The 25,720-nt window shown below is 34.8% G+C and overlaps 1 protein-coding gene across 1 annotated transcript in view; it reads right to left on the bottom strand.

Moving 5' to 3' along the window:
- SKAP1 (src kinase associated phosphoprotein 1) overlaps positions 1-25,720 on the bottom strand; it is a 280,311-nt gene that overhangs the window by 186,584 nt on the left and 68,007 nt on the right. The window contains exons 3-4 of the mRNA XM_057716290.1: positions 25,372-25,397; positions 9,810-9,926 (exon numbers count right to left, since the gene is read on the bottom strand). Of these exons, the coding sequence (XP_057572273.1) occupies positions 9,810-9,926; positions 25,372-25,397 (143 nt within the window). The remainder of the gene's footprint in view (positions 1-9,809; positions 9,927-25,371; positions 25,398-25,720) is intronic.

Raw genomic sequence — 25,720 nt, 5'->3', positions numbered from 1 at the left:
ATTCATTCTCTATGCTCATATGTTGAGAACTTATATACTTTAGCCTTGGAAGTCAACTAAAACAAAACAATCCAGAAAAGCTCAAAAGTAGTATTTTTTTTTTACCACAAGAGGGAGCTAGAGAATTCTAATCTCTTCTAAGGTCTATAAAACCCTTTTAACTGCTACTTTATAGACATTCAATTACAACAGGCCATAATACATTAAGGCATTAAAATACACATATATCCCAACATATGCCAAAGCAAGCACTACACTGGCGTGCCCACCAGATGATCACCAACACCAACATCAAATAAACACTCAGGCATCTTCAAGTGGTTTATATGAGATTTTACGCTTTAGTGCTTCCCTCCCCAAAAGGCAGCTCTCTTGGTTAGGTGATCCCCTTGGAATGGAAAATATCAAGGAATGTGATAAAATACCCAAGAACTGGAGAGTATGACAGGGGCAGAGTGAAAGTAAGGATTAAGAGAACTAAAATTTATGTAGTTTGCAAAAGTGAAGACTCTGGGGATGAATGTTCACAGTCTTTAAATACCTTCTAAAGGTAACAATATAAATGAATTAGGGGAATTATTCAGTCTCAGAAGATGGTATAGAAAAGAGCAATGGCCTGAAACTAAGGAAGGAAAAGTTTAGGTTAGACGTGAAGAATAAATTAGTAATAATAGTTGGGCGGGAAAGATATCCTGCAAAGGAAGGATACAGAGCATAATGGCTATATTTGATAATTAATTAAATGAGATATTAGTAAGAATGATGTGAATTCATTAGAAGGGCTAGATTAGATAACTCAAGTGATTTTTTTCCTAAGCCGTGACAATCTCTAGGCCCAACTACATTCTTGGGCATTCATAAATGTCTTTCAATGATGATAATGGTCATTTGTAGAAAGGAGCGCTCATGAGCCCAGTTAACCCTATGGGTTTTTTTTTTATTAAAACAAAACCTGGAATATTATTCTGAAATAACATAATTACAAAACTGACCACAACAATGATGCTTATTTCTTAGAGCATTCCATTAAAATACCATACCATATAAGCTATATCCCAGCAGCTCATAGAAATGGGTCTGCAAATAATTGGCTAAAGGCTTCTATAAGTGAAAACTTTCCATGAAGAAACAACTCTCCTATAAATCCCAGTTTTACAAGTTAGAGAAACCACTTTGTATAATCCTTCTTTCCCACTGGGCTAATGTATCTGGGTTAAAGCTGCTTAGGGCCTAACATAAAAAAGACTGTTACTCAAAGTCAGAAAAGCAGTGTAGAGAGTAAGTGTAATTATAGCTTGTGAATTCAACAATCTTCCCCTAGTAGACAATAATATTCTAGATTAACAGGTTTCAGCATTGTTTTACACAGCATTATTAACAGCACTACTTTTTACCTGAAAAGTCAGAGTTCTATGATAAAGCAACAGAATTTATGGCTAGTAGAAAAACAAAGATCACCAAGGCATGAAGAAATGACTATATATACATAAGTATATAGGTGTACATATATATATAAGTATATATAAGTATATAAATATAAATTTATACTTATATAAATTAAGTATATGTATTTACATACTTGGCCTGAAAGTTTTATGCTTAAACAAAAGTTTTTCACATTTAAGTGAATATTAAATTTTGAGATAAAAATGGTCAATGGCTTTGGAGCTTGAAGAAGGACGGTCTGCCTCTGACTCATGTATCAATCAGATAAATCTATTACATTAGCAACCAAAACAATGTATATCATTTTGCCACCACTGTAACGACCACACTAACAACTTCAAGAATCACATACTACGACTTTCATATTACCATTACACTCATTGACTAGTTTAGCATTTCAAGAGAAACAAAGAATACTTGAGGCAATATGAAAAAGCTTAATCTCATCAGCCAAATCACTCACTTAAAAATCAACTATTTGCATTTAAAAATGGCCACTGTTGGGGCTTGCTAGGTGGTGCAGTGGTTGAGAATCTGCCTGCCAACACAGGGCACACGGGTTCGATCCCTGCTCCAGGAAGATCCCACCAAAAAAAAAAAAGAAAGAAAAAATGGCCACTGCTACTTCACTAGTAATTATAGTGGAAGCTCAATAAATGATTGACCTTTCAATGAATGGACTTCTGCTTATATTCCCAATCTGGAAAAGATTTCTAAAAACACTTTAGCTGCAGCACAGGCCAAATCTTATCTTGACTTTCTTCCAAACTACTTCAAGCCCAACCAATTGCTTTTTTCTGAAAACCCTGTCCCTGAAAATCAGCACTTGATTATGTATCATGTATTTTATTGTGGGGGTGTCTAGTCCTCTCTGTTCAACTAGATTATTTACTCACTAAGGAAAGGAATCATATCTTATTTCTCTTTGTATCCTCCACACGGCCTCTAAGCTCATGACTGAATAAGGGCATCCAATATAGGTATTCAATAACTAACTCTTCATTGGCAGTATATTAAAATCTATAACATGGACAAGAAGGCCAAAAAAGATAATGAATTAGTTCTGTGTCAAGTCGATCCAGTAACTAACTATGTGCTATTCACAATTATAATTGTTACCATTATGGAGCCCTTTGAAATTCTTTATAAAATATACTGCTTATAGATAATTCTGGGAAGAAGATAAGAACATACATAGGCCAGAGAGACACACATGTCTGAAGAACTTAGCTGAAACTTGTGAAAAATAGCTTAAGGACCACGGTCAGGCAAAGCTATTTGGGTCTGCACTGAAAAGCATGCTGAGATCATGCAGGTGAGGAAAGGTACATAGTGTGGGTCAAGGGAGGCCACGCCCAGGTCTTGGTTTCTGTCTTGCTAACCATAGGACCAGGCACTCAGCCTTTTTTAAAATGTAGTTTCCTCTTTGGTAAAACAGAGATTAGATTAGGTGATTACCAAGTCTCCTCCATCTCTAAAATGCCATGGTGCTAATGTTAAAACGTGGGCTAAATTTGTAAGGAGTTTTTCCTATTGAAAGAAGCATTATGTAAGATATCCAACCATCAACACATGTGAGAGTGCTTTACTGAGCACTGGACAGAAGGTTAGAGTTTAAACACGCACCAACAGCCCAACATGCTTGGCTGAAGAATGAAAAATGGGTAGTTCACAGACAGATAATTGTTATTGTTTTTTTATTCTTCACAAAACATGTATAATCCTTGGTAATCATTTGTTTAAGTTATATAAATTACTGTCAACTTTGAAACCCAGTTTGTCATCTTCATCTGTGATTTATACCAGACTATATAAACGACATGATGTCTTAGATCTAATAAGACATTTATCTTCATGAAGAAGGCCACTGCAATCCTGAGTGACAGCTTACTTACCCTTATCACAGTTAACTCAACACTGAGTCCTTAATTTCTCCCAATGATCTGAGATCGGATGGACTCACCTGAAGCCAACAGAAACTTACTCAGAAAACTACCATGCTCATGAAAGTGTGTGTTTTACAGTAGGAATTTGTTCTTTGACCCTCAAAATACAGACATGGAAACCAGTTTTGTGTTCTTCCACAGTGTGCACACACAGACATAACTTCTGTTAGGGTTGACAGGAGTCATGCGCCTTTATTAAAGAAAAATATACCTGCAAGCAACAAAGACGAAAGCAAATGTCTGAAGAATAAAAAGAAAATGAGATAAATGCTCATTTGAATGTATGTATGTTTATTTACATAATCATATATGGAGAGGGGCTATCTGAGTCACTTTCACTATCTTCATATAATAGAATAAAAAGGAACTAACAACTCTAAATATGTTCATATCGTTTGTGTAATTTAAGAAAAATACACATGAAGAAAGTAATGGGCTTGACCCCGCCAGGGAGAAGGAAGCAAATGGCTTGCTGTTTTTGAGCCATTAACTCTTTCAACCTACTAGGGTACCAATGACTGAGCCTGCAATAGGTTTCTAACATTCCAAGTAAAGTAGCCATAAAACACACACATTTTCCTCCAAAGCTGTCAGCAGTGTTCAGCCGGAGGTTTACCTGATTAGAGAGGTCACTTACCACTAATCACTGCACCATTAATTCACATACCTCAGTAAACATTGTAAGAAGTGCAGTTTATTTATTTTGTGAACAATATATACAGTAAAATCAGGCTTTATATACAACCACAGCAATGGGGTCTCAAATGGGCTTGTCACCAAACATTTTTTATCCTCATTGAATATAAAGTCTATCAGGTGTGCTACGAGTAGACTCAGATGGCAAAACTACCTTAATTAGCGGAAGTTCTAGGGATAGGATTTCAGCTCAATAAGAGGTAATCTTTCAAAATAATTAGACCTCTTTATAAGTATCTAAAACATGACCTTGAGAATGTAAAACAAAACGGAAAAATGGATACATCTAGAACTATAACTGAAGATTTTAACACAAGCCTTTCAGCAGATAAAAGAAAAGCTAGGATACAAAAGATCTGAAGAACACTATTTACAAGTATAGAAATAGTGAGAGTGTATTCAGTAATACTTCAGGACACTAACAGCACATAAGCAAAAACTATTACTAGGCAACAAAAGTCTCGATAAAGTCTAAAGTATATAGATAATATAGATTATGTTCTGAGACTTATGTAATAAAATTAGAAAAATAAAAATAAAAAAATTAAAAAGCAGATTCAAATTAAAAATCCCTAGAAACGAAAACAAAACAAGTCAAAACAAAAACCAGGAAAAAAATACACAAAACCACTTCTAAACAAAACATAGGTTAAAAAGGATATCATAAAAGAAATTACAAAATACTTAGATGGGAATTATGAATTATAATGAAAGCAGCATATATCAAATTTTGTACTATGCAGTTAGAGTAGTTTTTAGAGGATAATTTTTAGCTTTGAATACATTTAGTTTTAAATAAATATTATATTCAGTGAAATAAAAGCAATAAAAGAATGATACATAAAGCCCATAAGAGAGGGTGTTTCAGAAGACAAACACCCAGCTAATCAGAGCTCTTCAAAAAGCAGCAGCTTTGGGAACTATTGGAATCCTATCCCAACCCCCCACCTCCCATAGATTAGGTATGTTGTCCTTGGCCAACTCATTTAATTTCTCTATCTGTAAAACGGGGATAACGGTTCCTTCCTCTCTGAGCTGGTTTGAGAATTAAATGAGATAACCCATGAAAAGTACTTAGTATAGCACAAGTGCTCAGTAAATTGTTCCTGTTACTAGATGAGCCATCATCTCTTCCAGCTCCTAGATTCCAAGATTCTAATTTTGGTACAAAGAAATTTAAGACAAGCATGAATTCCGGCCACAAAAATCTAATCAATAAACTTTCATTTTAATTTCACAATAATAAAAGTTTTGTTTAAAATATATTCTTCCTTCCCTTAGAGATGATATTACAATAATTTCTTATTTCTGTTATTATTATAGAAGTAAAACACACAATGATTAACAAAAGCTAGTCTGTTATCCATAATATTAAACCCAAAACTGACTTCTATTTTAGAACCAAGTTGAAAGCAGAGGAATGTTTTTAAAAAGTGCTAAAAATAAAGCCATAAAAAACTGATTCTCTGTATTTTCAAAATATTCTATGTTTTTTAATATATCTTTCAGAAAAGGCATGGAGTTGAAAATGGCCACTACTGATACACTAACAGGTCTGCAACTTCTTTTAAATCAAGTACTATATAATGAATTGGTCAATAAAGGCTCTTCACTTATTCATTTTTACTCTTCTCCGATGATGGTTACAGGTGTTTACTTTTCCAATTCTATTTTTCATTTTGCTGGAGAATAAGAACGTTTTCTAACCTTTAACATCTTGACGTAAAAAAGTTTTAAAAACATTCTTTCTCACTTCTTCCCAGATATATCTGCCCAATACCATTCATTACCTTTTCTTTAATTAGAATGTAATAACACATGATACATAAAACATTATTACAGATTCTAGGTTTCTTTCCTTATAAAATAATTTTGTTTTTTCTTTTTCTTCCAGAAGGAGTCACTATACCCTTTTATAGAACAATCTTTCCCTAACCCATCTTTAGAAAATGTGTGTACATGGGGGTTCTTCATAATACTAATGAAATAAATTTATAGACATTAAAATCCATTGTATATTTTGGATAATAAAAGCAATCAGATCTTGAGCTTCATGGTTGGCTGGCTTTTGTATAGTTATTATATTGAATGTTTCATACTAAATATTTTCCTTCAATATGGTAGAAACTATGCCTCCCTAAGTCTATAAAGCTAAATATTATTACTTGTTAGCAAGTTTTCACTCCTGATGATGGGGTTATGCTCTTGTTTGTAGGTGTCTCTAGCCTGACATTCTCAGACTGAGAGCATTTACAAAGGAAGAGGAGAAGGAATAGCAACATGCTCTCATTTTTATGCATGGTTTAGCCTGTAACCTTGGTTTTCATTTTATGCTATGCACCTGGCCAGGCTTCTATATTCTTTTAGATCTCTTTGTAGTTTTCACAAAAGCATGACCCAAACACGACACGCACCATGGTTATTGCTTCTCACCACTGAAGTTATGGGCAAATGGGTCAGACTGTGTGTCCTTGCATAGTTGTACATTTAGGACACTGCTCTGGCTAGAGGTGGAAGGCAACAAAGCTGAAATATTTTAAAAGTGACTGTTCATTTTTCTAAGAAAGATAAAAATTCCAAAAGTCTAAAATAATGTCACCACAAAGAAAATTTTAAAAAATATCTTTTCTTCCTAAAGGACCACCCTAACTATCTCACCAGCAAATGAAGACACTGACTTTACATCTGTCCATTTGTCAACTTATTAATAGCATGTTTTCCCAATGAGACAGTCAGCTCCATGAGGACAAGGACTGTGTTTGACTTTTTACTGTCTATTTCACTTACAGCTTAGCACAGTGCCTTGCTATTACCTTATAATCTCTAAATAAGTATTTGTTAAAATAATGAATAAATAGCATATCAAGTGTTACTGTTCTCTACAATGGTGCAATCTAGATAAATAGGATATAAAGTTTACTTAAAATTTTGACTTTTTTTTTAATTTTATTTATTATTTTTGGGGGGGTACACCAAGTTCAATCAAATTTTGACATCTTTATAAGCTTCTCTTTAATTTCACAGGAAACATATATATCTTTATCTTTCAGGGGAAGGAAACAAACATTTATTGTGCCCATTATGCATCAGGTACTCAGGCACTGTTCTAGATTCAATGCTCTGCAGAAACTCATATTTAAATATTGTCTCATCATCCTACAATCACATTTTTAACACATAAACAAGTCTCTTCCTATCTTTACCATTGAAAATGTAACTTTGGATATTCCTTTAACGTTTATGCACAGAAATGAGAATAAAAGTCTCATTAAAACTATTATGGAACAAAGTTTCCACTTTGGAATTTTCCAGGTAATAGGTTTACCTCTTTCAACACTAATTACTTTCTTTAGTGTCAACTATTTTTAATGAAACTCTTTTAAACATACTATGTGTATCTGTATAGTCTTAACCAAAATATCTAGAATATGAATCCATCTTTTTTGATAACTCAGATAAGGATAGTGGTAAGGATAGCAGGGTGGTTATGAGCAGAGGTTCTAGAACAAGACTGTGTAGATGTAAATCCTGGTAATACTATTTACTAGCTATTTGGTCTTAGATAAGTTAACTTCCCTAGGTTTCAGTTTCCTTACCTGTAAATTGAGGATAAATCCTAATATCTACCTCTTAGGACTGTTCTTAGAATTAAATGATGATAAATGCAAAGTGCTTAGAACACAAACGCAAGGCATATAGTAAGTGCTCAAAAAAAGGCTAGCTAAAAAGTTTTAGCTTATTAAGGTACTGGGCTCTTAGGGGAGAGTTTGGGCCATTTCTTTCTCCAGTAAAATATCGCCCCAGACTAATATGTTTTCTTGGTTCTCATACAAATTTTGTGGGAATTCCCTGGTGGTCCAGTGGTTAAGACTCCAAACTTTCACTGCTGAGGGCGTGGGTTCGATCCCTAGTCAAGGAACTAAGATCCCACAAGCTGTGAGGTGTGGCCAAAAAAGTTTTATTTATAGATTTTGTTTTCTATGTAAAATTTTAATTGTTTTCCTGTTTCTTTCCTCAACGTTATTTGTTAACTGGTGCCTTTACAGTACTTTTTCTTCTAACCAGTTGCTTCACCCTACTGTGTGGGCTGAGAAATCAAAACACTGTAATGGCTAGACATTTGTAAGAAGAGGAATCCCCAATGAGGGCCTCAGGGGCTTCCCCAAGAGTAAGGTACAGAAATGTTAACCTGGGAGTCAGAAACATCTATTTCCATTTAGAGGTCTTTCTGGCTTACTTATTGTGTTCTCAGCTGTGTTTGGGAAAGTTGGAAATACCAAATCAGTGACCTATGGATTAATGAGGTACTATTGTTCTAATTCTGTCAAGCATTAGATTGATCAAAAACAAATGAAAGGTTGATTTTTTTAAAAATGTTTTGCACTGTTAATTTTCTCTAATTATTAATCAGCTACCAATGTAATTATTAAGCTTTCAATCCAAACAATGTTTTAGTGTAATACCAGAACCAATATACAGATCTCACATTACAAGGCATAATTTCTAAAACCTGGGTATTACTAATTGTGCTAGTATACAAAGCTCAAGCAAAATAAACTGTGTCTGTGTGACTGAATCCATAGTTCTCATTTGATGGTTATCAATTCAATGAAAAGGAGAAAATATGAATCACCAAAAGGGTTAAATGAAATAAGAATTAATGATAAATTAAAAAGAGAAGGGAATGTAGGGACATTTGGAAACATTTGGAACATTTGGAAAATGCCAAAGTCAGAGGGAAATTTGGAAGAAAAATAAATGGAAAGATCACAGACTAATAAAGAAAAATAAGGAATAATTGACCAACTTTACTCCCAATTCCTAAGTGAATATTAAGCTTCCAATTTAATATTCAGTTTAGTAATATTTCTACCTCCCCCCAACCCATACTGCAAAGGCACAAGAGAGACTTTGGTAAGATAACCATGTGCATCAGTGATGATCAAACCTTCTGTTCAAGTGGCCAAATGCCAGAAGAGGCACAGTGAACACCCACCCCTGGGATATCTGAGTCTGGGCCAGAAACTGGCAGCCACCATGCCAAAATTTTTATATTCATGTATCTTAAAAATTCATATATATTTTTCATTCCACTACATTACATACCAATGTGTTTCTAATACAATGTTTATAAGGGTGCAATGATTGACCTCTTCCCATTCCCATATCTTCAAATAAAATTGATGCTCTAGGAAGATTTACATTATGGTTCTTGTGGCTTTCCCTTCCCTTTGAACAGCACCAATATGGTCAGAGGTATGTGAAAGCACAGGGAAAAATGATATCTTATTATAATACGATAAGCTCAAGGGTCTCAAATAATTCACAATAACTCAATAATCCAATGATCATTAAATGAAAGCTCTAATTCTCATGAAACTCAGTGAAGCTAAAAAATCTGAAAGAATGGTAAACTGGGGCCTGCAATCTTGAAATGCCCTCTTAGCTTTTCAGCTACAGTTCTTATAGAAAGATCAATAATGATGTTTTCCTGCTCCAATATGGAATTAGTGTTTCCCTAAGCACATTAACTTCAGAACTATTGAATTACCTAGGTGGATCAGGACCACAATCAAACAAATAGCTGTTCTTTGCAAACCAGTGACTACCAATGCAGAGAACCTTCTGAAGGCTGCTGGATTGAAAATGACCAAAGGCAAAGACCCCAGGACAAAAAGCATAAAAGTATGGTCATCCTAAAGCCAGAAAAATGTCACTCACCCTCATCCTGATAATCTGACAAAAAAAGTGCGTCTGATGTGAGAGAAGGGCCATGAGTGCCACTCTGATTATCATCGGAGCTATCCTGTCCAAGGTAACTTTCAGCTTGGTCTCCCCCTGAAAGACAAAAAAGAAAAGAAAAAAAAAAGGTCATACTTTCCACATCTTTATAATGGTCTTTGTAGATTTCTTTTGGTATTCACCCATGGCCACTATCTATTAACATAAGAGAAACATATAAACAGGTTCAAGAACCAGCCTACCTGGATGGGAAATTTTCCATTCAACTATCTAACCAGAACTTAGAAACTATTAGTTAGCTTAAAGTGAGGAGACCTCTTGCCACCAGAAAGAAACTTCTCCATCACACTTAAAATGAAAACATAGCTATATCAATACCCCATTAATTATAACCTTTTCCCTGAATGTCTCTATTTCCAAATGAAATAGAATAAAGGGTTATTAAACTTCTATGCATAATGTAATATAGCAAGGTCAATATTCTTTCCTTCTCTGAAAAATAAGAGAAGTAAAATTAGAGAGAATCTGGACTATTCCAATTTCAATCACTACTTGTTTTGCAATCTTAAGGAAATTCTCTTTATAATTCTAGTTTACAGCCTATGCAACCAACCTCTTAGGAATTCTAAAAGCCCTAAGAAGGTAATATTTGTTCTGTAAAATGGCTTTGATGAAAGGTAATGTATATACAATACTGAATTATGCAATTAAAACAATGCTAATCTCTTTTGGGTGTTTTCAACGTACACTGGATTATATTTTGTAGAAGTGGCCCATGCTATTATGATACTTTAAAAGGTTTAAACGGAAGATGTTAGCTCATTCAGAAACCAGAAGAAAAGGCTCTGCACTGCAAATGGTTTTCCTTAACATCCCCCAAACAGAGGTACAGTCTGCTGATAAAAGGACACCAACAGCTGCTCAGTTCATTTCACAAACATGAAAAGGGGATTTTCAACTGAATTTAATATTATCTCAAATACACTAATTTCCAAAGGAAATCGCCAGTGCTAATCGCAGTAAACACTGTAGAGTTTTGGCCCTGGATTTCAACTAGGGAGCAGTGAAACCAAACAACCTACATAGAATCTGTATTGCCTCACTTTAAAGGTTTATTTCCTACAATTAAAACTAGAAGGATAGGGAGGATATAAAATGATTAAAAGCGAATCGCTGTAGCCTTCTCTTTCCATAAATTAGATGATCATATCTAGACTCTTCTACAGAGGCTCAATGGTAGGTAGATGTCCATAACTGAATTGAACACCTGCAGGTATAGGACTTTAAAAATAAACCACGGAGTTTATTGTGGAGAATAAAAGTAAAATTAAAACAAACAAAAAAACCTCACACAACAGTCACTGGCTGGAGCCAGAAGAAATGCTCTCCTTTACTAGCTTACTTGATCAAGCTACAAAGCGTATAGTTCTGCTAAAGTGCCACTGTGAAGTTTCTATCATGAGCAGAAAAATTCTCAGATACCGAACTGAGGGTTAAAATACGCAAATTTTACATCACTGCAAATCTACTGAAATTCTGTTATCAAGACAATCTAAATGGACTGCCTGGCAGGTAACCTGAAAGTGAGCTGTGAGGTTAAAAGAATGTAAAATTTTTGAGCCAAAGCAAAATCCACTTAAAAAAGTAGTAGTTTGGGTTGCCAAGCAAAATTTAACATTTGTAGGATACACTGAGCATTATTTATCAATTATCACTCTAGACTCAAAGTTTTCTGCTTGCTTCAGAAATTTGACAAATCCAGTCTTACATATTCTAGCAGTCCAGGCTTGTTTTTTAAAAAGCAAATCAGTAGGGGCTTTGTTTGTTTTGTTGTTTTTTTAATGAACTTTAGAACTTTGGAATAGTTTTAGATATATTATAGGTATTGCAAAGACAATACAAAGAGTTCCTATATACTGTTCAACCAGTTTCCCCAATGTCACCTTCTTACGTAACTAGTGTATACTTGTCAAAACCAAGAAATTAGCACTGGAACATTGCTATTAACTAAACTGCAGACCTTACTCGGACTTTACCAGTTTTTCCACTAATGTCCTTTTTCTGTCCCAGGATCCAATCCAGCTACGTTTAGAGCTTTCATTTTTAAAGTCTTATCCAAAATACCTGCCTGGATTTGGCATCTAATTTACTAACATCAGATGGAAAAGTCACTCCCATGTGATTCCCATCATATTTAAACATAATTACCCAAGATAGGCTTTTAACAGCTACCTCTTACAAGATCATGACTCCGTAAAGTACACAACAACAAAGGTATACAACTCAATGCAGCAAAAACAGAGCTTAGGTCAGTACTAAAAAATGGTTGCAATGGGGGAAATATTTAAAAATATGTTTTACATCCAGTGTAATTAGTTTCTGATGATGGAAATGTTGCTATAAGTATTTTTAGTGTCATATCAAGTGGTCCAACTCCCTTGGGCACACACGGAAAAAAAAAGGCTGTGACACTATATAAATAGACACTCCCTTATAATTAAAATGATTACAACTACTCAAGATGCATGGGTGAAAAATTTTATAGAATAACCAGCAATTACTGTGGTCATTTTGGATTTGTTGAAGTTTAAAACATAATTTTTCCTTAAAACATAATCGCAAGTGATCTCTGAATTCATCTACAGCTCTTACAATCGCAGTTCCAAGTGGCCACAACTGTAGTCCAGTGAGATCAGACATAAATGATCACAAACTATAGTGACAGACATTTCCACTCAGCAGCTCTACAATTAGGGCTTAGAACTCCATCTGCTTTGAGTGGCTTTCTCACAAGCAAGGCCCTTTGCCACTAGAGACACACTTTCCCATTGCAACTCGCTCAAAATCAATATATTTCTATCCAGATATATATTCTAACACACAATATCTCCATTAATCACATCCACTACCTCCAGTCCCTTCCTTTTGTATTTCTAAACAAGATCTGGGGGAACTATATCAAGGGTTCACCTGCTATTAGCTGGTAATTTGCTCCTCTATCCTAAGTGTCATAAGAATTGGGCACTAGATACACCCCTAGTATATTCAGTGGCAGGTTCTCCACTGAGTATTGTGCTGAGGGGCCTATAAGGAGGATGATTTCTCTACTATTCTTTCCTTAGAGTCAAACTCAATTTCATTCATGCTCCACAGAGTGATAAGTGGGGAATTTCTGAGGGTTGGAGCAGAAAGATAAAGCAGCTTTGTGTCAGGTGTAAGGTAATTATTTGCTAGGGTTTCTGTGCTATTTGTTTTTATTCCCTGTGTTTTCATTAACAGCTAATGAGTTTTCTCCCTTAATTCTGAAACAATAGCTTGGCCACTAGAAGTTGGCTTTTTCTGCCATGGATTCAACCAGCTGTTGCTGCTTCATAAACTTTATGGAGATGTGAATTAAACTGCTAAAAACTTTCATTTCCTAATTCAATTCTAAATAAAACAGGGGGGAAAATGAACCATGATGATGTTCCCCTGCTAACTATTTTGACTCACAGCAAACCCATCTGATTCTGAACTTGCAGGTACTACTTAGGGACAAAAACAGGCCATAATGATGATTTTCCCAAGAAATGAGAAAAAAGTGAAAAAAGACAGGAAGCAATTTAAGCATAAAAAATAACATAAGAATAACAAATAGATAAAACATATAAATGTGTTTGTTTACTCAATATGTGAAGGCTAAATGTGTTCTTTTCATGTTAGAATGAAGTCATCAACTTTTACTTTTCTTCTAATTAATTATGGGCTAGATTATAAAGACTTCATTCACATCTGCAACCAACTGTTTACATGGCATCGTCGAAAATTTTCTAGGCTTTGCTATTACTTTACCAAATATCTTTGATAATATAAGGAAATTGAAATTAATGTAAAATTGCCTGCAGTTTTTTGTTTTTATTGTTGCCCTTAGGGAACACACGACTTCTGACTCTATTTAATATTTAAGATCCCATGAGACACACAGCTGCTTCTTTAAACTAACAAATCCTAAATAAAATGCTATAAATAAGGGTCCCTGATCCAAATACAGTTGGTTTTCATGCTTGATAGCATTAATATTGCCAGATTTTCATGGACCAATTTCCTAGTAATGCAGTTCCCAAAGCTGAACTAATGTAAGATTAGTAAAACTGCAGCTTATTACTCCTTATTATAACCATTCTCCTAAGTTATTGAATATAACACCAACCTAGGAAATATATTGAGTACATATGTGCCCATGTATGTGAACTGTTATTCACATGTAAACATATTATGGAGCACATCTGTAACACCAAAGTTAAAGCTCTGTCAACACTTCCATTATAAATTAGATACTTTTTGCACATACTCATGCATTAGAAAATGTATGGTGTTTCCCACAGAACATCTTAGAGGCTTCACTGATTTCTAAATATCCATTTGGATTTGCGTGGTTAGTTCTTGTGATTAATCCATGTGTAGTGAAGGTCTCAAATTCTTCTCTGTTCTATACAGTGTGACTTCCTGCCCATCTTTCTTTCTTTCTTTTTTTTTTTTTTGTCTCTTACATCTAGCCATAACTCAATGTATAAGTATTCTTTCTTCCCCCAAGGTCCTGGCAGTGAGTATAATAGTACTGAATGTCATTAAGTCTACAGAACAAATGATGGGCCAGGTAAAGAAAGTTTCCATTTATCATTCTTTTAAAAAGTTGCTCCAACTAGATCTTGAATGTACAAGAAATAAACTGAACCTATGACTAAGTTTTTTAGCTTAGGATAGTGTTTACTAATTGTATAACCATGCAAAGAATAACAGACTTCTTAAGAACCTTTAGGGATCTCATTTGCATAGAGAGCACAGTCTGAATGATAAGAAGTGGAATCAAACTGGATGCGTAGTGCACAATCACTACTACACTTGTGAATCCAACAACCAAAAGGGTAGTATAGTTTAATAATATTTCCAAAATGAACTACATCTGTCAGTGGTGAGTTAGACAGGAAAACACCCAATGGAAAAGTTCCTTTTTCCTCCCTCCTTTAAAAGAAAAAAAAACAAAACAAACCAAGAACATTTATGATGCAGTTTTTCATTTTGACCAGTAGGGTGGGCTGCAGTGTGTAGCATCATCCTCGTTCTTCAAAAAAGAAAAAAAAGGTAGCCACCCATTTGAACCTTCTGCTCCTTCCCCTCCCCTCCCCTCCCCGAGAAAATGCTGAGATTTTTAACCCTTCTTAGGTTTCACATAAAGGCATAACTCCCGGACATTAACAAACTGGAGGGCTGACAGCAACAAATATAAACCAGATAATTGTATATGTGACAACGCACACTTCATAAAGCAAATTACAGCCTGTCAGCAATCATTCTGGCTTTACGCTAACACATTCCATCCACCACTGTTATTGTTCAACTGCTACTAAAATGGAACCTGCTGAGTTAGAATATTTTCAATAGTAATGAGATTTTGACAGAATTCAAAACATATAAACCTAGCTATTTGGTAGTATGTAGATAAATACACTGTAAAATGAATGCATTTATTATATGGCAACCAGGTAATCATAAGCAGGAATTATTGGTTCATCATCCTGTTTTCCAGTGTATTCTCAGTGTTTAAGTTTTACTATGAAGCTATTCAACTGAATTTTCAACATGTTTTGACTTACACGAGAAAGCAACTATAGTAATAATAAAAAATATAATAGTTTTCTGAACTCTTACTGGTTACAGTTTTTGGGTGACGACCCTTTATGTACTATTTCATTCAATCCTCAAAATAATCCTGTGATATATTATTAACCCAAAGTTGCAGATAAAGAAATTGCGACACAGATTAAACAATTTATCCAAAGTCATACAAGTGCCTCATAAGTGGCAACGCCAGGCTTTGACCCTACCTTGTTCTAATCCACTGAGCTGTACAGTCTAGAAATCTGCATGCTTTATAAATTACAATCATTACTCAAAGGCAAAGCATACTGAATGACAGCCAATGATTTGAATTTATGGCATGTGCTATTAATTAGTACTTTTTTTCACTTTGGTAAGGTAAATCTATAATCAAAAGTATAAATTATTATAAGTAGCAGGAATACTAGCAGTCACATTAGGCATGGAACTAATAGACAAAGTCAAATGTGGTCAGTAATTTGGTCAAGAAGGAGCTGGTCCAATTCATAGGTTCAAATGTATTGTAGTAGTATTTTTGCAATGATTTTTTAAAAATATCACTTTTTAGCATGAATCTCATGGTTACAAATTTAACACAACAATTTGTGTTTAGTTGCTTAATTTTTTTCCAGCAACTTCTGTGTGATTTTATTGGATCCTGGGTATTTTTGATGCTGCTTCATAGAAAGTGAGCCAACACGTTCCACACCCAAATATAGGTTTGACCTGGCCTAGTTATAGAATGCATTTCCTTTCTGGCACCATCATGCTTAAGTCTCACAGTAGGAAAATGCTTCAAAAATATGTAATTAGCCATGAATGTAGCAATTTAATTACTATTGCTTGATCTTGCTCTCTCTTCCCCCCTTTTCCTTTTTCCCAAATAACAAATTGTAGTAGACCTTAGCACCCACTTCCTCTCCTGATGCATTCTAGGATGTATCACACCCCAATCAGTTTACATTACTTCTTGAGAGAAACTATAAGGCCAGCTGGATTCCAATATCTTCTGCTAAAGAAGAATGGGACTACATGATCTACAGGCTACGGGTAGATATAAGAAAAGTTTTACAGAAGACCAAGAAGGAAAAATAAAACAACATACAATACAGAATGGATTATGGGTAAGATAAGCAGGCCTGAAAATGTGAAACAGCTTTTTAACATACTGAAGAAAAAGTGAGTTTTCTTTGTGAGTAATATAGACCTCCAACACCACTAAAGCTGGAATGGCAAAGGGTGACAAGATTTGGCCTTTCTGTGCCCACCCTCAATAGGAAATTCTGTTCATGTATGAAAATAACATGTGTGTAATAACAACATCAACAGCCAAAACCTCTCACCATCAATAATGTCTGGTCCCTTTTGGAACAGAAGTTTCACATGGAAAAGTATCTCCTTATATTTAAAATTTATTTTTCCTTCTTTATTGAGGTATCACTAACAAGGAAACGGCACTAATCTTTTTTTTGTTTTGTTGGCACACGGGATCTTCCTGGAGCAGGGATCGAACCTGTGTCCCCTGCATTGGCAGGCGGACTCCCAACCACTGCACCACCTAGGAAGCCCTACGCTAATCTTAAGAAAAGTAAGTGGTATCACTTTGTAAGTTTAGGAAAATACCTTTTAGAGATAAACTATGATCAAGAACTTTCTAAGCTGGCAAGTGTGTGTTAAGTACAAGTCAGCTAACAGGGACAGATAGGTTCAAAGACTGGTTCTTCCACTCTTTGCCTCATAAGAGTTAGCAGTGACTGGAACCTTTTTTTACACATCATATAAATCCCTTTGTACATACCTTAACAGTTCCCTTCCTGTTTTAGTAGAACACAGCCTGGTAAACAATAACTATTAAACAAGTTTCCAAGAGAAATATGTGTTGATGGGAAGCACAGTGAAATGCTTTATATTAGAACTGGGCTTAACCATCACCTATTTAGTCTGCAAATATCAAACAAGTTCACTGGGTTTCAAGTCCAAGGGCTTATTCACAAAGAAACTCCCAAAATCTTGTATTCAAATTAACCAGACATTTCTCTCAATACTTTGTGTCTAAAACATGAAAATTCATTAGAGGCACAATTCCTGAGGTGAATTAATTAATTCTTATGCCAAAATTCTATGTTCAGGAAGTGTACTCTTTACCTGATTTTCTGTATTGGTCCAGAGATAATTCTATCTAAAAGAAATAGTTTATATAAGTCTTTTTCCTCAACAAAAGTTTCCAGTTTAATCGAATAAACTTAAAGCAGTCATTAATTTATCAATTACTTTATTTTCTTTGCCATCTACATAATGACAAGAGTCAGAAGTTCTATGAACTTTTAACTACACACATGGAAAAAAGAAAGACTAAGATAGGAAAAAAGGTATTCTTTATCAATTGCCATGGGTATTATATGATCCTATTTTATTATTTATTTTAAAATTCACTTATAAGTGGCAAGTTAACACATCTATATACTCTGGTTCCCAAACAAGAAACAACAGAGAATGCTGCTATTTTATATTATTATCAGGATCTCGCCTATAAATTCATATGTAAAAATAAATAAGAAGGAAAAAAGCATGAATGGATATAAACTACCAAATCATAATTCTATTGAAAAAGTCAAGTTTTTTTGGTACGCTTCTTTTTCTCCCCGGTTTTATTGACATATAAGATTGTATTAGTTTTAGTTGTATAACAGTTAATTGCAATTATATTAACAGAAAAGACCCCCCCAAGACTGTAAGTTTAGTCAATACCTATCACCTCACATAGATACAACTTTTTTTTTTATAATGAGAACTTTTAAGATCTACTCTCTTAGCAACTTTCAAAAACACAATACAGTATTGTTACCTATAGTAAGCTTTATTAAATAAAAAAAGTTAAGTATGCCCAGAGCAAAAATTTCAAACATTACAAGAAGTCATGTAATGAAAGCTTATCTTCCCTCCCTTCTCTTGGTTCTTCTCTCCAGAAGCAACCATTGTGATGTTTCTTGGGTATTCTATGAATTTTCTATCTAAACATAACAAGTGTCTGTGAGGGTAGTATGTCTCTTTTTTAAACGAATGGTAGCAATTGTCCTGTTCTGTACCCTGCTTTACCCCCTAACTATTTATCTTGGAGGTTGCTTCATATTAGCACAAATAGATTTATTTCGCTTTTATTTTAATCAAAAAAAAAATTAATGCACATGGTGAAAATTCAAATAGTACCACTGATATAAATAACGAAGAGTCTCTCTGTACTCACACTGATTCCCCCTCAACAGGGCTACCACTGTTAATAGATTTATGCATATCCTTCCCAAAAATCCTATACACAAATAAAAGCAAGCACACATGCATGCATGTGTGTGCATGTGCGCACACACACGAGACACTGTCCAAATTGCCCTCTTCATTTAACAACATGCCTTGGAGAGCTCTCCATGATACACATATATATATTCCTTTAATCTCTGTGCAGCACTCCATTAAATGCATGTAACATACTTTAACTAGTCCCCTATTGATGAACATTTAGGCTGTTTAGAGTCTTTGCTATTCCAAACAATGCTATAAATGAACATGCTTGTTTATAATATATTGTGTAGGGAATACAGAAGGCAGCAGCATCTGATTCAAATGATTTCTCCTTTTGCCTGCATGAAAGTCAGTTCTTTTTCTTATGTCTCAAGATCGTATATCCAAGGATAGGACATTTACAAAGAACATAAAAATCTTAGAAAATTTTAAGGTTAAAAAAAAAGTGTCTTTTAATTTAAAAAAACACAAAACTGACTCTCTTTGATAGTAATTGCAAAACAGCGTATTAATTTAAAAATGAATCATTGCATTAATCCACTCAAAAAAAAAAAAACCAACCAGTAGATGCATAGGAAGTAAAATATTTGAAAAGGTATCAAAGTCAGTAATTAACTTCAAAAACAATGTGTGTGTATATGTCCACCTTCTACAGATTAATTTGTATAAAATGTAGCAAATAAGGAAAGGGGAGAAAGGTCCAAAGGAAGACAAGTCACAAAAGCAGCTGTCAAGATTGTTGATGCTAAAAGTTTGGGCTAAAGCCAAAGGCAGGAGCATTCCTCCTGTGTACATTTCCCCCTATTTAATCCCCCAAAGACATGGAAAACATTCTGGAAGATTTCTTTTTAAAAAGTAGTATAGGTTAGGATATTCTAGGTTCATAGCGAACCACTTGTGTTTATAAAATATTAGCATTCCAGGAATAGTGATAGAAAGATACTTAACAATAAATTACAAATATTGTAAATTCAGACTTTTTCTTACATTTGCAAACACGTCATAAATTTTGGCTATGTTTCTTTGTGTAAATCCTACTTATGACTGTGCTAAAACCTTTTGGCATGAATGCAAAGAGTATTTTCATAAATAAAACTTAGTAAAATCACTGTACACTCCATTAACTCAAAAACACTTCTCTTCCACTTCAAAGGGAAACCTTTCTATCCTTTTTTTAGTGCTAAGATGGTGTTTCTTTGCTGCTTTAATGACTTGCTTCTTGTAGTTGTCATAACTACATGCTCCAAGTATGATAGTAAGAGATGAGAAGGTGACATCCATGCTTCGATCCAACATGTCTCAGACATTACAGAGCAACAAGCTCATAAATCTAACTTCTAAGTGCCTACCAATAAAAAGTCTGCACACACATCCTTTAAATGCAAAATCTCACAAATATATACATGGTGAGTTAAATGGCCCTACACCGGAGTTCAGCTGGAATGGATGAATTTTATGGAAAGATATGTGAAATATATATTACCCAATTCCATACATGGATTTACTTGCATAGCCCTACCCTGAAACATAAACATAATACTTGCTACCACTTCAGTAAGTGCCTACCAAGTGGCAAGCACTCTTCATGAGTTCATCATCTCATTAAAATTCATTACAACTCATAATAAGTGCGAAGTAGATATTGTTAGCAAGATTCTGTAGATGAGAGGGTTATGTCACTTGCCATAGTGCACAAAGCTTGTTAGTAGAGGAGCTGGGATTTGAATTCAGGTCTGATTTCAAAACTCATGCTCTTTCCTTCACAAAACATTAAACTTGAAACAAAACTTTTAAAAAAAACCCTCACTATTCTATGTATTTTGTGTCCAAGATACATAAAGTATCTTATGCATTAATGTAGTAGGTTTTATAATAGAAACAAAAGAATGTTACATTTTCAATAATCTCAACCTAGATTTTTCTTTTATCTTTGCACTTTGGTGAATTTTAAAAATGTACAAAAGTAGGAAAAACAGTGTAATAAACCCCCGTGTACATGTCATCCAGCCTCAACAAGAGTTAATTTATGATCCATTTCATTTCATCTACACTCCCACCCCATTTATTTCTTCCTCTCCCAATATTATTTTGAATAATACATCAGACATCTATTACTTTATCTTTAAATATCACAGCATACAAATATAAACATAATGCCATTGTCACACCTAAAATATTAGCAGTAGATTCTTAATAAAAAATATCCAGTCAGTGTTCACATTTCTAATTCTTTCATAGATACCATTTTTTACAGTTTGTTTGACTCAGGATGCAAATAAGGTTCACACATTAGTTGATATGGCTTTTAAATCTCTTTTAATCTATAGTTAATGTGGCTTTATAATAACATTTTCTTTATTCACTCTGCACTATTTGCTTTTGCCAAGCTATATTTTTAGGCATCAGTTAACTTTGACAGGGGATATAGGCTTGCCATTTCAAAATAAGGTTTTCAAGATTCACACAGTGGAAAGTTTTAGTGTTGAAATATACCAAATAATTTCCTCATAAACCCTCTACAGCACCCATGCAGATACTCAAAGAATCTTCAAGCTGGCAAGAAATTTCACTGGCCCAAATTTCACCATTATCACAAATGTAATGCAGTGACCAATGGACCGGAAAAATACGATTTTGTTATATATATTTATAATATTTCCATGGTCTTTCTTAAATTTTTATTTAAATACTGTATCATTTGTGTTAGAGTCTGGGTCCATGGTGGGCAATTTTTCTAATACTCATAAATATGTTTTATAGCAATAAAATTTAAATTATAAACACTATACTTTGTCATTGAAATTTTTTCTAACTATAACTGTCAGTATGCTTAATGCCATCAAATGCTATCTAAAAAGGTAAAACTAATATTGTTGTTTAGAAATTCAAGCAATATCATGTTTTAAACATCTGATTGCTGAAATGGTCAAAGTTTCATGGCAAAGAAAATTCCAATGCATTTTCATTGTAACTTTAAGCGAATTTAAGTAGAGAAAAAGTTCTCAAAGTAAGCAGGACTTGAATTATCAGAGTCTCAATTTTATTTAAAAAAAGCCTTTCCCACGTTTTACAATTGTACTTGAACCCATTAAATGAGCTCTTTCATTTATGTTCCTTCCACATTAAAGTAATAAATTATTTGGATTTTATATTTTTTTCCTGTTTCATTATTTTTTAAACATTTATTTATTTATTTATTGGCTGCATTGGGTCTTCGTTGCTGCGCACGGGCTTTCTCTAGTTGCGGAGAGTGAGGGCTACTCTTCATTGTGGTGCGTGGGCTTCTCATTGCATTGGCTTCTGTTGTGGAGCACAGGCTCTAGGCACGCAGGCTTCAGTAACTGTGGCACACGGGCTTAGTTGCTCCGCAGCATGTGGCATCTTCCCAGACCAGGGATTGAACTTGTGTCCCTGCATTGGCAGGCAGATTCTTAACCGCTGTGCCACCAGGGAAGCCCTGTTTCATTATTTGTGAATGAACATCATTCAGGAAGTTGACAGTGGACCAATAAGAAAATTTAGGTGAAAATGTGAGGGAAAGAATTACCATTAACACTACCATAAACAGAAAACACACTATGTCCAGGTCCTGTGCTAGGGCTTACACATAGTCCTCATGACAACCCTGCAACGAGACAGTAAAATACAGCAATGAAGATATTGGGCTCTGGAACTATTAGTGAGTGTGGAGTTTCTTACTGGGGTGATGAAAATGTTCTGAAATTAGATAATGGTGATGGTTGCACAACTCAGTGACGATGCTAAAAAACCACTGATGTACACTTTTGAAGGGTATATTTTGGCATGTGAATTATATCTCAATAAAGCTGTTATTGTTTCTAAAAGAGTATATGCTATGAAGTCAGACTGACCAAATTAGAATCCTTGGAGGGCATGGCCTTGACCAATTCTCTTAACTACTCTATGCCTCAGTACCCACATCTATCAAATGGGTATATTAACAGTACCTATTTCATAGGGCTGTTCTGCGGGTTAAATAAGATATGTACGTAGAGGACTTAGTACAGTGTCTGGCACATCCTCATTTTATAGATAAGGAAGCCAGGGTTCACAGAAACGAAGCAACTTGCTAAGTTCACATAACCTTTAGCTAAATGGTATAGGTGAGATTTGCATCCAGGTCTATCAGGCCTCAATGTCCATGTTCTTTCTGTCATGTTTCTTCTCCAGAACAGGGACAAAACTCTTTCTAATACTATTCAATGATCTCTCCTCCATCACATTAAACCTGGGATTGAATTGAATGATGGATAAGAAACACTTTGCTTGAAATCCTTCTCTAGGTCTAGGCAGTCCACTCTCCCAAGCATCTTTCTTTAAAGGGAATCTTTGCAGCACAGTATGTCAGCTCATCACTGACATAATCAGATGTTTAAATGTGTGCTATTAAACAGATTAATAAATAAGAGGTGTTTTATAATTACGGACTATTTTCCTTCTAGGTACCAGACTCTGGTCCAAATATCATGAAGAACACAAATACACAGAGTTAATAAAATTCATCCCATCATCTTCCTACACGAGGATCCTGCCATAGACAAAAATGCTAGGAAAGTTTAAGGCCACCATTTCTGTCCTTTCTCACTCCCTTCCCAATACTACCTAGTCTTCTAGGGCTCTTAAAATTCTTCTGCCATCTGTTCTCCTTCTTACATATTCCTATTCTTTTCATAATCCTAAATTGTCCTATAGTACCTTATATAGATCTGTTACTGCTCCCACCCACCCTATATTTCAAAAGCAAACAATCTGCTATGATCTCATCAAAAAGGCAAGGTAAAAGATACTCCTTCCTCTTCTCCCACCCAAAAATGTCTTAGGCAGAAGAGTAAAGCTGGGGGCAAGACATATGCATATGGGTTTTTCTATTTGATCTTTCCTTACATTTACTTCCAAATGAGCAAAGAATTTGCTGCATATATTCAATCATTGTCAAGAAGTAAATACAGTTTTCTGCTCGAAATAAACTCTTTTCAGTTGTCCTCTTGGCTGCTCTACCTCTGCCCTCTTTCTGAGAGAGAAACACTGTGTAGAAGTTGCCCTATGCTGGAAGATGACTACTATACCACTATTACAAGAATCTGGTAAGATGTGTCCTTTGTCTTTTTAGCTCCGCACAGTCACTTGTGTTAAGCTCCAAAATTATTTTCTCTTCTCAACACATTACTATACTATGTCTCTGACACTAATTCTTTATTTCTCCTTTAGGTAATTAATTCTACCTTCACAGTTCCATTCATTTCTGCCAGTTCACACTCATGTTCTGCCCCCTGTGGATTTTGGTTAACATCTGTTAAACCCTGAACTATAGGGCCATGCCTTGAATAGCATATTTCACATTTTGCAAAACAAACTGCTACACTATTAAATATAATTCTCTATTCTTGATCTACGTTTTCAGCCATAAATGCTCTAGGACAGTGAGATATACAGTAACACCATATCACATTATTTAAAATATTATAAATGCTATGACTTTAATTTACAAGAATTTAAAAGCTTTAAAAATATTTTTTTATTTCTCAAAGTTTGCTTTTAAAGAAAACCTTATATAGACTTGAAAGTATGAGGTAGAAAAATTAAAACTAGTATCATTACTCACAGTTTGAATTTTTTAAAGGATTACTGCTCACCGCTCAATGACAATGTTAAGAGAATAAAGAATATTGGAAAACTTTGCAATCGGTTAAATAATGTTATAGAGCAAAATAGTTCATAAATCTATTTTAGATTTTCAAGCTTAATCTAAAACTCTCTGTGATTTTCTGAGAAAAAAAATCTCCCACTTATAACAAGTTGAGATAATTAATATTCAGAATGATGTTTCTGACATTCCCAACCAGGGTACTAAAAGTAAAGAATGCATATACTTTAACAACATCCCCTCAAACTGAATTCAGAAAAAAATTTCAATTTTGAACCTTTTAAAAATGTGTTCTAATCCTGCCTTTTTTTTCAGTTTTGCACACAGCTGTCTGTTGTACTTTTTAGAATCATGCCAGATGCTGGGTTCATCAAGCAAAAGCAGGAAAACAATGGTTTGAAAGCAATTAGAAGCACCGAGGCTGCAGTGAGGCTCATATTAAAATGTGATAACGCTGTTCTAGTGGGAATTTCAACACTACTCCATTTCTGACATTTTTCTGCAGCCAGACAGGCAGGCTGTGTAGAGGAGCACTGTGATGGAGGAGGTAACATACTGGAATTTATTTCTGGAGCAAATGAAGGATTAGCTGAATTGGAGCCCTCCCAAGGCTTTTATTATGCATTCGGCCACCATTTTATTTGAACGCCAGTGGATCCTGTTGGCATCTAACAAAGCTCAAGGAATAAAAGCATATTAAAGCTTTGGTCCTATCAAATAATCTAGCACTAATCATTCAGAAGGCAGAAGCGTAGGGCCTCTTGTTGCTAAAAAGCAGGGCAGGGGGGCCCAGCAGGGTGAAGGTTAATTAAACACTCCACTAACTTTCCTCAGAAACGGCTAATGCTACTCTATGGAGAAGCTTATTTAGAAGATACAGAAGTAAACAATACCGTCTACACATTTTTAGTGTAAAACCATAAACGGTCAGAGAGGACTCACCTTGGGGCTGAAAATTCCAAAAGTACCTAAAATAAAAGGGAAAAAATGGAGATAAGTCAAACTTGTATTTCTCAATCTTGGTTGGCATATGGTAGCTATAGCACCCAGTCCAAAAAGCTTCCTAAATAGTCAATAACTAGCCAAAGCCACTACCTATGCTAAGAAAAACCAAAGGGTTGTCCCTGAGATTTGAAAGATTCTTAAAGGCTTGAAAGAGACATTTAACTCTCTGTACATCCTTAGCTAAGTTTGACTTGAGAGATGGAAAGGTTCTAAAACGTTACCTAGCCATAGTACAGGGTTTCTCATAAGGAGTTGTGCAGACTTTGAGCAGGACAATTCCTTGTTG

Source organism: Hippopotamus amphibius, chromosome 17, assembly GCF_030028045.1.
Source record: "Hippopotamus amphibius kiboko isolate mHipAmp2 chromosome 17, mHipAmp2.hap2, whole genome shotgun sequence".
In the NCBI taxonomy this organism is placed as follows: domain Eukaryota; kingdom Metazoa; phylum Chordata; class Mammalia; order Artiodactyla; family Hippopotamidae; genus Hippopotamus; species Hippopotamus amphibius.
The sequence above is the reverse complement of the archived record's forward strand: the minus strand, read 5'-3'. Positions and strand labels throughout refer to the sequence as shown.